Source organism: Schistocerca americana, chromosome 7, assembly GCF_021461395.2.
Source record: "Schistocerca americana isolate TAMUIC-IGC-003095 chromosome 7, iqSchAmer2.1, whole genome shotgun sequence".
NCBI lineage: Eukaryota > Metazoa > Arthropoda > Insecta > Orthoptera > Acrididae > Schistocerca > Schistocerca americana.
Window position 1 is genome coordinate 617,512,573 of NC_060125.1, and position 17,659 is coordinate 617,530,231.

A 17,659-nucleotide genomic window follows, 5' to 3' on the forward strand; every position below is an offset into this window, starting at 1 on the left:
GCGAATGTCTCTCGTGCAGCAGTGGTAGCGGCGCTGAGGGGTTGCCACGTTTGAGTTTTGTATGGATAGAGGTGTAAACTCTGGCGCATGAGACGATACGTGGACGTTGGCGTCATTTGGACCGCAGCTGCAACACAGCGAACGGAAACCCCAGGCCGCTGCTGGATCACCTGCTGCACTAGCTGCGCGTTGCCCTACATCTACATCTACATTGATACTCCGCAAGCCACCCAACGGTGTGTGGCGGAGGGCACTTTACGTGCCACTGTCATTACCTCCCTTTCCTGTTCCAGTCGCGTATGGTTCGCGGGAAGAACGACTGTCTGAAAGCCTCCGTGCGCGCTCTAATCTCTCTAATTTTACATTCGTGATCTCCTCGGGAGGTATAAGTAGGGGGAAGCAATATATTCGATACCTCATCCAGAAACGCACCCTCTCGGAACCTGGACAGCAAGCTACACCGCGATGCAGAGCGCCTCTCTTGCAGAGTCTGCCACTTGAGTTTATTAAACATCTCCGTAACGCTATCACGGTTACCAAATAACCCGGTGACGAAACGCGCCGCTCTTCTTTGGATCTTTTCTATCTCCTCCGTCAACCCGACCTGGTACGGATCCCATACTGATGAGCAATACTCAAGTATAGGTCGAACGAGTGTTTTGTAAGCCACCTCCTTTGTTGATGGACTACATTTTCTAAGCACTCTCCCAATGAATCTCAACCTGGTACCCGCCTTACCAACAATTAATTTTATATGATCATTCCACTTCAAATCGTTCCGTACGCATACTCCCAGATATTTTACAGAAGTAACTGCTAGCAGTGTTTGTTCCGCTATCATATAATCATACAATAAAGGATCCTTCTTTCTATGTATTCGCAATACATTACATTTGTCTATGTTAAGGGTCAGTTGCCACTCCCTGCACCAAGTGCCTATCCGCTGCAGATCTTCCTGTATTTCGCTACAATTTTCTAATGCAGCAACTTCTCTGTATACTACAGCATCATCCGCGAAAAGCCGCATGGAACTTCCGACACTATCTACTAAGTCATTTATATATATTGTGAAAAGCAATGGTCCCATAACACTCCCCTGTGGCACGCCAGAGGTTACTTTAACGTCTGTAGACGTCTCTCCATTGATAACAACATGCTGTGTTCTGTTTGCTAAAAACTCTTCAATCCAGCCACACAGCTGGTCTGATACTCCGTAGGCCCTGTGTGGTTGCCGTACGCGGTCGCCCTACCTTTCCAGCACGTTCATCCGTCACGTTCCCAGTCCATTGAAATTTTTCAAACAGATCCTTTATTGTATCGCTTTTCGGTCCTTTGGTTACATTAAACCTCCGTTGAAAACTTCGTCTTGTTGCAACAACACTGTGTTCTAGGCGGTGGAATTCCAACACCAGAAAAATCCTCTGTTCTAAGGAATAAACCATGTTGTCTACAGCACACTTGCACGTTGTGAACAGCACATGTTTACAGCAGAAATACGACGTACAGAATGGCGCACCCACAGACTTCGTTGTCTTCTATATCTTTCACATCACTTGCAGCGCCATCTGTTGTTGAAAATTGTATCTACTGTAATTTCGAAAGTTTGTCCGCCTGAAAATGTACTGTTGTCCCAAGCATATTGCAACAAACGGTGTATTTCTATCGCTGCTCGTTTAGTTTTTATTGCCATTTCAAATATACCGGTCATTTTTGAATCACCCTGTATATCCTAGATGCTCCAGCACAGTCTATGAAGCAGCCGAACATGATGGCCTTTACTTGATGAACTTCATGCTGCTCGCCGCCTACCGTCTACTCATCTACTGACGGAGGAACTGACTGTCTTCCGGCAACACCACATTGTAGAGTGCTTCCAGTACCAGACTTGAGCTTGGAATCCAGCAACAGGGCCTTTTGCGGCTCACATTCATGTTGAAAACTCAGGCGCCTTCGGGTGCTGAAACGAACCTTGGGTAGGGAGGACATCAACCGACCACATGACTGTCGACACCAGTTACATTGCTGATGGATCATCAACACTTATCGTAGAATTCGGAGTGGGATCATGGACACTCCAGCAGTCAGCCCGCAATGGTTGCGCTAGCTTTCCGGCTGTTGGCCGCGGCGCCAGATTCGCTGACATCTTCTCCTGGGCGCTCAACCTTTGTGCTGACTCGACGAACGTTACATTTTTATATTATACTACACTAATACTTGTTCCATAGATAATGAATACGACATTCCATAATGATGTGCAATGTGACAGTTTAACCTAAGCTTTTATTAGACATTGTTTTTTTCATCTGTTAAGTAGAAGGAGTTGTCATTCAAAAATTCTTTTAATTCGTTTTTAAATGTTGCTTGTCTCTCTGTCAGATTTTTAACTCTATTTGGCAAATGAACGAAGGGTTTTGCAGTAGCATAATTCACCCCTTTCACTGCCAAACTCAGATTTAACCCGTAACAGTGAAGAAATTTCTTTCCTCTAATGTTGTAGTTATACTCTTCGGTATTATTTTTGAGTTGGGACTGGTTATTAATAACAATTTTCATAAGTGAATATGTGTATTCCGAAGGCACTGTGAATACCCCGAGTTCCTTAAATAAGAATCTGCAAGGTGACCTCCAGCTATTATTCCGATTACGTGCTCTTGTGCAATCAATACATTTCTGTTAATGATGAATTACACCAGAATACCATGCCATATGAAAGCAGTGAATGAAAACAGGCATAGTAGATTAATTTGCTGATATTTTTAATCACTAAAATTTGCAATAACCCTAATAGCATAAATAACTGAACGTAACAGTTTCAGTAGATCATCAATGCATTTCTTCCAATTCAATTTCTCATAAGTGCACACACCTAGAAGTTTTGAATATTTTGCCGTAGCAACAGACTTCTGTTCATAGTCTATATTTATCAATGGTGTTATAACATTTACTCTACAGAATTACATGAACGGTGCTTTCTCAAAATTTGATGAGAGTCCATTTGCAGAGAACCACTCTATAATTTTCTGAAAGACATTATCTACAATTTCCTCGCCTGATTCTTGTTTGAGGGTTGTGATTACTATACTTGTATAATTAGCAAAAGGAACTAGCTTTGCATCTTCGTGAATACAGAGTGGAAAATCATTAATGCATATCAAGAGCAATAAGGGACCCAAGATTGAACCTGTGGTACGCCGTTCATGATACATCCCAAGTTAGAGGAATCTATTGATTTTTGGAGGCTACCTCTACTGTTACTTTCAACCTTATGTATCCTTCCAGTTGAATATGAATTAAATCATTATTGCACTGTCCCACTCAAACCACAATATTTCAGCTTAACTAGAAGAATTTCATGATTCACTCCATCAAAAGCCTTAGAGAGAACACAAAATATCCCAATAGGTGATGTTCCATCATTCAGAGCATTTAATATTTGATCAGTGAAATTAGATATATTACTTTCTATTGACGAGTCTTTCTATAAATGAAATTGATATTTTGTTATTACTATATTTGAAGCTTAATTTATCTGCAACTTCTGTTACCAGTCCCTTACCCATTTCTTGTTTTGTGTTTAATCTAACATAATACAATGCATTTCGAACATGTTCTGCTCATCTTCAGGCGTTTATACATACATACAGAGACATGTTACTTAAAAATAAATGTCTTAAACTAGATTAACCTAGAACTCTTTGTCTATTCTTTGTTAATGTAGTGACTGGTGTGGCATTGGTGGGTGGGGGGGGGGGGGAGAGTGAGGGGGACAGTGGATGCCCATAAATCCATGTCAGTGATGTTTCCTGCTGGTTTTTTTCCCTTGTGGTTTACTATGTATTATATATCGACCTGTACAGGATGCAGATACTTTTGCATCAGTGTTGTGTTCTGAAAACAGCGTGAAAGGCTTTTATATGACGATTTCGTCACCTTGCAGCTTCACTTGCATCAATGGTGTAATGGCGGAGTTGTTGAGTAACATTTCACAATTGCAGATAGTATTTTGTCACTGATTTGCGACGTAATTCATTGTACAAATTGCTTCTACATACATGTAAACATTAAGCCCATAACACAAAAAGGCGGACTTGTAGCATGTGTGTCAGTATCGATCATCGAGGTTTTGCATTGATATTCTGGCGGATTTGTAGTTATTATTTACACTGACACATCTTGAATCTATTGAGTTAAAAGTGACTTAAGACTGCTGAAGAATTTTGAGTTTTTGAATTCGGATATCTCATTAACAATGTTATCTCCGTGCTTTGTATTATGTCTGAAAATTTCAATTTCCTCCATGATATCCAATCCTTTACTTTTTCCTATTTTGTGTAAAATTTCGAGGTTATGTTCGATTTTCAAAGATTAGCCTGTGTTTTTTATGTGAGTTGCTACTGCTCATTTGTTAGCTTTATCAAGTCTGTAGCAGTCTAAATGTTCTTTGAATCAAGTTCTGTAATTTCTGCCTGTTTGGCCGGTATAATATGTATTACATTGGTTGCATTTAATTTTGTAAATGCCAGATGCATCAAGACTTGTATCTGGTGGTTTTATATTGTGAATAAGTTTCCTACTTCGGTTGTTGTTGGCTCTGAAGCTGATTTTTACTTTTGTGTTTTTGAATAATCTTGCTAATTTGTGGGATGTTATTCCAAGATATGGTATTTTTACATATTTAACTTCTGAGGCACTGTCAGTTGTGTGTGTTGTTTGATGTTGTTTGTCCAGTTTATTTTCTGTCTGTGTTGGCATGGTATTAATTAGAGAAGAACATATCCATTGTTATTTCGGTATATGTTATGGTTTCTATTTCCTGTTGGAGTTCTGTATTGTGAAGTGGAAATTTGTGTGCTCTGTACAGCATTGATCTATAAGCAGCTTTTTGAGGGAGAAGAGATGTGTAGAGGAATTTGGTAAAGTGGTGTCAGTGCCAGTAGGTTTTCTGTAAACATTGAAAGGTACCTTTTGGTTCTGTTTTGTTATTTTTAAGTCAAGAAAAGGTATGGTGTTGTATTCTTCCTGTTCTAGGGTGAATTGAATATATTATGTAGGCTACTGAATTTGTTAAAAAGGCTGTCTTCGTATTTCAAAGGGTGACCTGTGTTTTTTATGTGAATTGCGACAGTTGATTTGTTACGTTTTCCAAGTCTCTAGCAGTCTAAATGTTCTTTGAATCGAGTTGTGAAATTTCTGCGTGTTTGCCCGATATAATATTTATTACATTGGCTCCAGGTAATTTTTTAAATGCCAGCTGCATCAAGACTTGTATCTGGTGGTTTTACATTGTGAGTAAGCTTCCCACTTAGGCTGTTTTTGGTGCTGAAGCTGAGTTTTACTTCTGTTATTTCGAAAAGTCTTGCTAATGACGTCGGAAATCAGTGACAAAATACAATGTGCAGTAGTGTAAAAATACTCAACAGCTCCTCCATTACACCGGTGATGCAAGTGAAGCTGCAAGGTGATGAAGTCGTAAGTGATTAACTGTCATGAAAAAGCCTTTCACGCTATTTTCGCAACACACAACTGATGAAAAACTGTCTACATCCTATGGCTGTGATATAATACATAGTCAACCACAAGGGAAAAGAACCAGCAGAAGATATCACTGACATCGACTTCTGGCTATCCAATGCCTCCCTCCCCCAAATGCCACACCAGCCACTACAATAACAAAGAATGGACAAAGACTTCGATCTTAATCTAGATTAAGACGGTTTATTTTTAAGTAACATTTCTCTATATGTACGTATAAACGCCTGAAGATGAACAGAATGTGTTCGAAACGCGTTGTATTATGTTAGATTAAATATAAAACAAAAAATTAAAAAGTGACTAGTAGCAGAAACAGTAAATAAATAATTATTAAATACAGTCAGGGTTCATAAACGTAACCATTATGGCCGAAAGTAAGCTACTCTTGAAAATACAATTTTGTAAGAATTTTGTAAGAAGCTGTCAGTTGTGAGATTGGGCGCTAGTTGTTAACATCAGACGTGAGATACACTGAAGCGCCAAACACAACTAGTGGAGGCATGCGTACTCAAATACATACATATGTAAAAAGGCGCTGCGGTCGGCCACGCCTATATAAGACAAAAAGTGTCTAGATCGGCTACTGCTGCTACAAATGGAGGTTATCAAGGTGTAAGAGAGTTTAAATGTGGTGTTATAGTCGTAACAGGACGGATGGGACACAGCATCTCCAAGGTAGCATCTCCGTACGACCATTTCGCGAGTGTACCGTGAATATAATAAGTCACAGGTGCAAAATACTAACGCGAATTCTTTACAAACGAATGGAAAAACTGGTAGAAACTGACCTCTGGGAAGAGCAGTTACGATTCCGTAGAAATATTGGAACACGTGAGGCAATACTGACCCTACGACTTATCTTAGAAGCTAGATTAAGAAAAGGTAAACCTACGTTTCTAGCATTTGTAGACTTTGAGAAAGCTTTCGACAATGTCGACTGGAATACTCTCTTTCAAATTCTGAAGGTGGCAGGGGTAAAATACAGGGAGCTAAAGGCTATTTACAGTTTGTACAGAAACCAGATGGCAGTTATAAGAGTCGAGGGTCATGAAAGGGAAGCAGTGATTGGGAAGGGAGTAGGACAGGGTTGTAGCCTCTCCCTGATTTTATTCAGTCTGTACATTGAGCAGGCAGTAAACGAAACGAAAGAAAAATTCGGAGAAGGTATTAAAATCCATGGAGAAGAAATAAAAACTTTAAGGTTAGCCGATGACATTGTAATTCTGTCAGAGACAGCAAAGGACTTGGAGGAGCAGTTGAATGGAATGGACAGTGTCTTGAAAGGAGGATATAAGATGAACATCAACAAAAGCAAAACGAGGATAATGGAATGTAGTCGAATCAAGTCGAGTGATGCTGAGGGAATTAGATTAGGAAATGAGACACTTAAAGTAATAAAGGAGTTTTGCTATTTGGGGAGGAAAATAACTGATGATGGTCGAAGAAGAGAGGATATAAAATGTAGACTGGCAATGGCAAGGAAAGCGTTCCTGAAGAAGGGAAATTTGTTAACATCGAGTATGGATTTAAGTGTCAGGAAGTCGTTTCTGAAAGTATTTGTATGAAGTGTAGCCATGTAGGGAAGTGAAACATGGACGATAAATAGTTTGGACAAGAAGGAGGAGGTATTGAATAGAATTGGGGAGAAGAGAAGTTTGTGGCACAACTTGACTAGGAGAAGGGATCGATTGGTAGGACATGTTCTTAGGCATCAAGGGATCACCAATTTAGTATTGGAGGGCAGCGTGGAGGGTAAAAATCGTAGAGGGAGAACAAGAGATGAATACACTAAGCAGATTCAGAAGGATGTAGGTTGGAGTAGGTACTGGGATATGAAGAAGCTTGCATTGGATAGAGTAGCATGGAGAGCTACATCAAACCAGTCTCAGGACTGAAGACCACAACAACAACAACAACAACAGCATCAAATCTCCGACATCGCTGCCAGGCCCGTCAACACCGACTTTGGACTGTTGATCACTGGAAACATGTTGCCTGATCTGACGAGTCTCGTTACAAATTGTATCGATCGGATGGACATGTACACGGGTATGATGACAACCTCATGAGTCCATGGACACTGTATGTCAGCAGGGGACTGTTCAAGCCGGTGGACGCTCTGTAACGGTATGGGGAATGTGCAGTTGGAGTGATATGAGACCCCTGATACGTCTAGATACGACTGCGTCAGGCGACACGTACGTCAGCATCCTGTCTGATCTCCAGCATCCATTCATGTCCATTGGGCATTGCGACGGACTTGGGCAATTCCAGCAGGGCAATGCAACACCCCGTATGTCCAGAATTGCTGCAGAGTGGCTCTTCTGAGATTAAACACATCCGCTAGCGGCCAAATTCGGCTGATATGAACTTTATTGAGCGTATCTCGGACACCTTGCAACTTGCTGTTCAGAAGAGATCTCCACCATCCAGTACTGTTACGGATTTGTGGACAGCCCTGCAGGATTCATGGTGCCAATTCCCTCCAGCACTACTGCAACATTAGTCGAGCCCATGCCACGTCTTGTTGGCGCACTTCTGGGTGCTCTCGGGAGCCCTACACAGTATTAGGCAGTTGCACTAATTTCTTTGGCGTTTCGGTGTAGAATGATACTCGCAGCTAAATGTGAAACGGCCGATCCTAGTGTGGAAGAACGACCAGCTTTAAATATTATGGATAAGTAACTGGGCTCTAATTACATTCCACTAGCCTCGAAGACACTACACTAGTTTCCCAACAGTTATCCCGAGTTGACGCAGGAGTGTCTCCGCTCGGTATGGAACCATGTTGCTGCTCACAGGTGAAGCACCTGCTTGTAATTAACAACGATAGGGGCTAGCAGCGAAAGGGGTGTAGTAAGCAGACTAAGATAAGATATTTCAATGTTTAGGACTTATATTAGGAAATATAAAACAGACTCGATGGTTAGTAATGTTGATCTCATTAACGAGCATATGTACGTCACCAGTACGAAGTTGAAGAGTGTTCGTATGGGCGAGGTGAAGATGCTGCGCCCCATCTTCCGGAACTCGGACTCGGGATCGCGCAGCGAGTTGCACTGGATGCCGAAGGCGCAGGTGCCGATGACGTCGGTGGTGAACCTGGCGTTCCACTCCTTGATCTCGACCTCCTGGCGGCCCTCGGCGAGCGGCTGCAGCACGGCGACCATCTCGCGCGCGCACGCCTCCATCAGAGGGAACATGAGCCGCATCTTGCCCGACGTGAACGTCGGAGTCAGTTTGGTGCGCAGGGCGCGCCACCGCGGCCCGCTGAGGTTGAACAGGTGGGCGCTCAGCGGGTCGTGCTTCTCGTCTACCTGTTCACAACAAGCAAGCCGGCCCACCAATCAGCGCCCGAGTTCCTCCCACACTACCCGCCGAGTCCCACAACTTGCTGGACTCGACAACGGTGGTAAACTACAGCCACACTCCTCATACTCTGAACATTGATTTTAGTATCAGCTTACATTGGAATGCACAGTGGTCAGAAACTTTGAAAAGCTTCTAAAGACGCTGCAAGGGAGATTGTGCTCAGAAATAATTCCCAACAAAAAAAAAATCCATCCCTTACACATTTTCTCAGTTCTTAGCCAATCAGTTTGTCGGGACCGAAAATTCAAGCAGCCTGTCAGACAGGGTAGCCAAACGTGCTCCTCGATCGGTTTACCCAAACCAAACGAATGTAGCGTTTGCTCACCCAGCCTGAATTTATCACTTCAGAAAAAGGCACATTTTAACTAGTAACGAACATTTCAAGAACTAAAAACTCAGGGGCTAACACATGTTGGTCCATTACCACTTGTTATCGCGTGCAATTAAAACTGATTCAGTGCTAAATAGCTCGGAAACGGTGCAGTGTATCGGATTTTTTTCTTGACCCTACCGAGGGTATTCTCTCTTAAAACTTAAAAGTCTTTAAACTTTATGGTAACGTTTTCTTCGTCAGAGGTACTATAACATTATTTGTTTATCGTTCATTTACATTTTTATAATTTTTTACTTTGATATTCTCGAATATTGGTACTAGATTTACTATAGACGTAAAGTGTACTATACTGGACGTTAAACTTCTTTGCACTGTATATGAGTACTCCATCTAAAATACTATGTAAATCGATTTATTACGTTAAATAATTTTCTGATGACTTATTGTATTCAAAAATATTTGTGTATATAAACTGTGTATATTTGTGTATATGAACTGTTCTACGGATCGAAGCGTGGAATGTCAGATCCCTTAATCGGGCAGGTAGGTTAGAAAATTTAAAAAGGGAAACGGGTAGGTTAAAGTTAGATATAGTGGGAGTTAGTGAAGTTCGGTGGCAGAGGAACAAGACTTTTGGTCAGGCGAATACAGGGTTATAAATACAAAATCAAATATGGGTAATGCAGGAGTAGGTTTAATAATGAATAAAAAAATTGGAGTGCGGGTAAGCTACTACAAACAGCATAGTGAACGCATTATTGTTACCAAGATAGACACGAAGCCCACGCCCACTACAGTAGTACAAGTTTATATGCCAACTAGCTCTGCAGATGACGAAGACATTGAAGAAATGTATGATGAGATAAAAGAAATTATTCAGATAGTGAAGGGAGGGGAAAATTTAATAGTAATGGGTGACTGGAATTGGGTAGTAGGAACGTAGTGGGTGAATATGGATTGGGGGGAAAAAATGAAAGAGGAAGGCGCCTGGTAGAATTTTGCACAGAGCATAACTTAATCATAGCTAACACTTGGTTCAAGAATCATAAAAAAAGGCTGTATACATGGAAGAAGCCTGGAGATACTGACAGGTTTCAGATAGATTATATAATGGTAAGACAGAGATTTAGGAACCAGGTTTTAAATTGTAAGACATTTCCAGGGGCAGTTGTGGACTCTGGCCACAATCTATTGGTTATGAACTGTAGATTAAAACTGAAGAAACTGCAAAAAGCTGGCAATTTAAGGAGATGGGACCTGGATAAACTGACTAAACCAGAGGTTGTACAGAGTTTCAGGGAGAGCGTAAGGGATCAATTGACAGGAATGGGGGCAAGAAATATAGTAGAAGAAGAATGGATAGCTTTGAGAGATGAAGTAGTAAAGGCAGCAAAGGATATAGTAGGCAAAAAGACGAGGGCTAGTAGAAATCCTTGGGTAACAGAAGAAATATTGAATTTAATTGATGCAAGGAGAAAATATAAAAATGCAGTAAATGAAGCAGGCAAAAAGGAATACAAACGTCTCAAAAATGAGATCGATGGGAGGAGCAAAATGGCTAAGCAGGGATGGCCAGAGGACAAATTTAAGGATGTAGAGACATATCTCACCAGAGGTAAGATAGACATTGCCTACGGGAAAATTAAAGAGACCTTTTTAGAAAAGAGAACCACTTGTATGACTATAAAGAGCTCAGAGGGAAACCCAGTTATCAGCAAAGAAGGGAAAGCAGAAAGGTGGAAGGAGTATATAGAGGATCTATACAAGGGTGATGTACTTGAGGACAATATTATGGAAATGGAAGAGGATGTAGATGAAGACGAAATGGGAGATATGATACTGCGTGAAGAGTTTTACAGAGCACTGAAAGACCTGAGTCGAAAGAAGGCCCCCGGAGTAGACAACATTCCATTAGAACTACTGACAGCCTTGGGAGAGCCTGTCCAGACAAAACTCTACCATCTGGTGAGAAAAATGTATGAGACAAGCGAAATTCCCTCAGACTTCAAGAAGATTATAATAATTCCAATCCCAAAGAAAGCAGCTGTTGACATATGTGAAAATTACCAAACTATCAGTTTTATAAGTCACAGCTGCAAAATACTAACGCGAATTCTTCACAGACGAATGGAAAAACTGGTAGAAGCCGACCTCGGGGAAGATCAGTTTGGATTCCGTAGAAATATTGGAACACGTGAGGCAATACTGACCCTATGGCTTATCTTAGAAGCTAGATTAAGAAAAGGCAAACCTACGTTTCTAGCATTCGTAGACTTAGAGAAAGCTTCTGACATCGTTGACTGGCATACTCTCTTTCAAATTCTGTAGGTGGCAGGGGTAAAATACAGGGAGCGAAAGGCTATTTACAATTTGTACAGAAACCAGATAGCAGTTATCAGAGTCGAGGGACATGAAAGGGAAGCAGTGGTTGGGATGGGAGTGAGACAGGTTTCTAGCATCTCCCCCGATGTTATTCAGTCTGTATATTGATCAGGCAGTGAAGGAAACAAAAGAAAAATTTGGAGTAGGTATTAAAATCCATGGAGAAGAAATAAAAGCTATGAGGTTCGCCGATGACATTGTAATTCTGTCAGAGACAGCAAAGGACTTGGAAGAGCAGTTGAACGAAATGGATAGTGTCTTGAAAGGAGGATATAAGATGATCATCAACAAAACCAAAACGAGGATAATGGAATGTAGTCGAATTAAGTCGGGTGATACTGAGGGAATTAGATTAGGAAATGAGACACTAAAGTAGTAATGGAGTTTTGCTATTTGGGGAGCAAAATAACTGATGATGGTCGAAGCAGGGAGAATATAAAATGTAGACTGGCAATGGTAAAGAAAGCGTTTCTGAAGAAGAGAAATTTGTTAACTTCGAGTATACATTTAAGTGTCAGGAAGTCGTTTCTGAAAGTATTTGTATGGAGTGTAGCCATGTATGGAAGTGAAACGTGGACGTTAATAGTTTAGAAAAGAAGAGAATAGAAGCTTTCGAAATGTGGTGCTACAGAAGAATGCTGAAGATTAGATGGGTAGATCACATAACTAATTAGGAGGTATTGAATAGGAGAGAAGAGAAATTTGTGGCACAATTTGACTAGAAGAAGGGATCGGTTGGTAGGACATGTTATGAGGCATCAAGGGATCACCAACTTAGTATTGTAGGGCAGGGTGGAAGGTAAAAATCGTAGAGGGAGATCCAGAGATGAATACAGTAAGCAGATTCAGAAGGTTGTAGGCTGCAGTAGTTACTGGGAGATGAAGAAGCTTGCACAGGATAGAGCAGCATGGAGAGCTGCATCAAACCAGTCTGAGGACTGAAGATCCCAACAACAACAACATAAACTGTTCATGTTGATGTAAATTTGACAACTGTAAGAAATGATAACGCTTAGCGACAATGTAAGTAATAGGTTTTATGTAAAGGCTAGTGTGCTCTTGTTTGAAACGAAAGTGGCTCTGGGGAGTGGAAAGCGTGGCAATGGCGACTTGGCGCGTTTCGTAGAGCAAGTGCGGGAAGTAAGTAATACAGTCTGTAGGCAACAGTGACGAGGCAACACTCTTGTGCTGCATTATAATCTTTGCATTCAGATTTACACAAAATTGCCTCGGATGAAGATTGCAAACGGCTTACGGCATACCTGCGAGTTGCTGGGGTACTGTGCATAAAAGTGAATGACGCCAAGAAGAGAAATTGAGCCCATACAGCAAGATACTTGGAGTCTGTACTGTGGGTAGTGTAGCCATCATAACTGCTCGCCACACCCAAAAGTACAGCCACCAGGTAAGATTTATTTGTATTTTAATTTTGTGCAACGTGAACCACTAATTTAAACTGTGTTTTAATAATCATACTTGAATTTTAACGAAACTGGTTCACCCTGTTATCTCATCCTAATCATACACTTATATAGGGTTTCTTCCTTGTGTTCGATTAATCCGAGTATCCTGTTTTACAGACTTATGAAGGGCGAAGTTAATATGAAGAGGCACCATTTCAATCATTTTTGTGTAAATAAGAAAAAAGGTTCTTGAACCGAAAGTGTTAGATTAAACGTTTACTTACATAAAATTAAATCAGAATGAATCCACGTTTCTAGTATCTGTTAAATGACTATAAAGAATTAGTTCAAAGAGTAGTAGCTTTTGAAAGTAATTTCCAGTATGAAAGAGGTTTTCTTGAATTGAAATGCTCAGTATAAAAAGTGTGTGCTTTAGTATCTAAGTATTTCAGTATTTAAGTTTCTTGATTATAGAAAGTGATTTTTCAAAAGTCCCCGCTGGCCAAACTTTTTAGCTTCCTTGAAGTTATCTAGTGGACTTTTTCTCTTTTAAAAACGTAATGTATAAGGGTGCAGTCCAATATTGTTTAAGTGGAGTCATATTTGTTTCAGGAACCAAATTAAACAGTAGCAAGAAAGCATTCAAAATTCATACTTATGCTTTTCCAATACTTCACTGTTTCGTTGCGTGGGTAGGCTGGCGACCATTAGTACCTGTTATAAACCACTAAATGAACTTGGAACTGAGTTGATCTAGCTTCAATATACTATTATTCTTACTGCCTTTCTTTCTAACCTATGGGTAAGATATTAGGAAAAGCATTGAATAATCTGATTTACTTATCCATTAGACACAACACATGGTCAAATCTTATCGTTAACTCTATTGATTAGCTTTTCCTATTAACAGGACTATCCATCCATAGTGTACTTTATTTGGAAACTAAACTAAATTTAGTCGAAGGGTTTTACGTAGCAACATAGAGACAGTGTTTTCTGTTATTTAGGTAATAGAATACTAAATTACAATAGTAGTGGTAGGGCTATAGTACCATTGTAGCATGACGGCGAGACATATACCGGGTGATCAAAATGTCAGTATAAATTTGAAAACTGAATAAATCACGGAATAATGTAGATAGAGAGGTACAAATTGACACACATGCTTGGAATGACATGGGGTTTTATTAGAACCAAAAAAATACAGAAGTTCACAAAAAGGCCGACAGATGGCGCTTCATCTGATCAGAATAACAGTAATTAGCATAACAAAGTAAGACAAAGCAAAGATGATGTTCTTTACAGGAAATGCGCAATATATCCACCATCATTCCTCAACAATAGCTGTAGTCGAGGAATAATGTTGTGAACAGCACTGTAAAGCATGTCCGGAGTTATGGTGAGGCATTGACGTCGGATGTTGTCGTTCAGCATCCCTAGAGATGTCGGTCGATCACGTTAGACTTGCGACTTCAGGTAACTCCAAAGCCAATAATCGCACGGATAGCGGTCTGGGGATCTGGGAGGCCAAGCATGACGATAGTGGCGGCTGAGCACACGATCATCACCAAACGACGCGCGCAAGAGATCTTTCACGCGTCTAGCAATATGGGGTGGAGCGCCATCCTGCATAAACATCGTACCTTCAGCAGGTGTTTATCAGCCATGCTGGGGATGATTCTGTAACATATCGGCGTACCTTTCACCCGTCACGGTAGCAGTTACAAAACCAGAATCACGCATTTCCTCGAAGAAAAAAGGCCCGATAACGGTAGATGTGGTAAATCTAACCCATACCGTGACTTTCTCGTCGTGCAGTGGAATTTCCACGACAGTTCTAGGATTTTCGGTAGCCCAAATTCTGCAGTTGCGGGTGTTGACAGACCCTCGGAACGTGAAATGAGCTTCGTCAGTACACAACACGTTACTCAACCAATCGTCATCTTCCGCCATCTTTTGAAACGCCTACACCGCAAATGGCCTCCGCTTCACTAAATCGCCAGGTAACAGTTCATGATGCCGATGGATTTTGTGCGGATAGCATCGGAGGGTACGCCTCAGTGCCAACCAAACAGTAGTGTATGGAATGCCGGTGCGACGCGCCACTGCACGAGCGCTGACTTCCCCGTGCATAGACGAAGCCGCTACAGTCTCCATTTCTTCCTGAACTGTCTCAGCAGCATTACGCCTTGTGCTCCGTCGGCCACGACGGGGTCTATCGTCTAAACAACCCGTGGCTTCTGTGGTGTCACCGCCAGGCACCACACTTGCTAGGTGGTAGCTTTAAATCGGCCGCGGTCCATTAGTACATGTCGGACCCGCGTGTCGCCACTGTGTGATCGCAGACCGAGCGCCACCACAAGGCAGGTCTCGAGATACGGACTAGCACTCGCCCCAGTTGTACGGACGACTTTGCTAGCGACTACACGGACGAAGCATAGCTCATTTGCAGAGCAGATAGTTAGAATAGCCTTAAGCTAAGTCAATGGCTATGACCTAGCAAGGCGCCATTAGTAACATTGCATGTATCTAAAGAGTCTCACTTGTATCGCCACAATCTCCAGATGTACCAAAAGGATGGATTAAAGTTAAGTATTCCAGAAGCTACGTACTTTTCTTTATAGCATTCATTATGTATCCTGTTTCAGACCTCACGCCCATCTGCGTGAGCGTAGCGCGTGCCTTTCGGCTTCCTCTCATTGTGTCTAGGCTGTCTTTCTAGACACAACAGCTTCGAACTTCGAAAACATTCTCGCCACAGCTGCATTGGCCAAAGGACCTTTACCTGTTCGAATCCACTTCCTATGGCGATAGGATCGTAACGCTGAAGTAGCACATTCCCCATTCTGATAATACAGCTTCATTAAAAGCGCCTTTTCAGGTGACGTCAACATGCTGCGACTGCTGGCGCATCTCATTCTCTCTCTTTTATTTTTCTTTATTGTGATTTCATTCTCCTGCCCCATATGGGCAGGGGAGGGCTGTCAGCGGCACAATCCGCCGCTCTTCAGCCGAGTGACATGACAACTAAAACAAGAATAAATTGCTACATATATAAGACGATGAAAAAGGGGAACATAAAACAGGGTAAAGGCAGAAAATGGAGGTAAAAATAGACCGACAAGTCACCAGAAGATAAAAAAAACCGCAGTTGGCGATTCTTAAAACACAGAGAAGACACTGAATGGACAAGCACAGGTTAAAAGTCGGCCATAGTTTTAAAAACACTCCAGAACAACACACTTAACAACCACTTGAAGCACACACGACGAAGAAGAAAACTGCCAGGTGGGACCAGCCAAGGGAAAGGTCAGAGAGGATGGAAAAGGAGGGGTGAGCAAGGGGAAGCAGGGGAAGCGGCGATTCTCCCTCTCATTACAGCTCCTTTTATACACGATTGTCATACGCAGCCACTGACGTTTTGTTCTCCAGCGCCATCTGTCGGACATTTTGTGAACTTTTTTTTTCTTTTTTTTTTTTTTTTTTTTTGGTTCTAATAAAAACCCCATGTCATTCCAAGCATGCAGAGGCATCGCTTACAAATCACAGGCAAGAGGCAAATCATCCTTCACAATATACACTAATCGTGTGTGGAAAATGCACGCTGACTCAAAGAAGTGGATAAAAACAACGCTCTTGGTCTGTCTACGTCTGCTGCGTGACTTTCAAGACCCAGACCCGCATCATAGATACACTTTTATCACAAACAAAAACGTGCATTTGGCCTATTTTAGCTTTCCAAATAACACCCTCTAAGAGCGAAGAATGAATAAACAAAGGGTAGAATATCAGTTGGCGTGTAGTGCCTCGTGCCCTCCTTACCTTGAGGCCCCTGTGCTGGAAGTGTCCGAAGTCTTTGACGAGACAGCTCTTTATGAGTTCCGGGTCTCTGATGAGAAGCGCCGGCCTCACAGACATGAAGACACCGCCGAAAGGGTGAGGGTCGAGGCGCCAGTACAGCTCCTGCAAGCCTTCGCCGAAGTTCTTGCGGTTCAGAATGATGTCCTTAAAGTTGCCAAACGCAGATTCCGGTTCCAGAGACGGGACGCCGCGCCGCTTCCAGTATCCGTACATCCACTTGCAGGCGAGAACGAGCAGGGCGGCAACGAATGCCGCAGCAGCCGCCGCGTCGCCCAGGAGGGATCCGGTGAGCGACATGGTGCGAAACTCTGCGGAAACGATGCGGGCGGCGTTACTACTGCATATGTAGATCAAGGAGACTGCCACGTGAAGAATTACTTTTATTACACTACTGGCCATTAAAACTGCTACATCACGAAGATGACGTGCTACAGACGCGAAATTTAACCGACAGGAAGACGAAGCTGTGATATGCAAATGATTAGCTTTTCAGAGCATTCACACAAAGTTGGGGCCGGTTGTGACACCTACAACGTGCTCACATGAGTGAAGTTTCCAACCGATTTCTCATACACAAACAGCAGTTGACCGGCGCTGCATGGTGAAACGTTGTTGTGATGCCTCGTGTAAGGCGGAGAAATGCGTACCATCACGTTTCCGACTTTGATAAAGGTCGGATTGTTGCCTATCGCGATTGCGGTTTATCGTATCGCGACATTGCTGCTCGCCTTGGCGAGATCCAATGACTGTTAGCAGAATATGGAATCGGTGGTTT

At 42.1% G+C, this 17,659-nt stretch overlaps 1 protein-coding gene across 1 annotated transcript in view; it reads right to left on the bottom strand.

Annotated features, from left to right (window-relative positions):
* LOC124622459 (probable cytochrome P450 6a13) overlaps positions 1–17,188 on the bottom strand; it is a 55,199-nt gene extending 38,011 nt beyond the window's left edge. The window contains exons 1-2 of the mRNA XM_047148163.1: positions 16,846–17,188; positions 8,499–8,849 (exon numbers count right to left, since the gene is read on the bottom strand). Coding sequence (XP_047004119.1) covers positions 8,499–8,849; positions 16,846–17,181 — 687 coding nt within the window. The 5' untranslated portion in view covers positions 17,182–17,188. The remainder of the gene's footprint in view (positions 1–8,498; positions 8,850–16,845) is intronic.
* Positions 17,189–17,659: the final 471 nt, after the last annotated feature.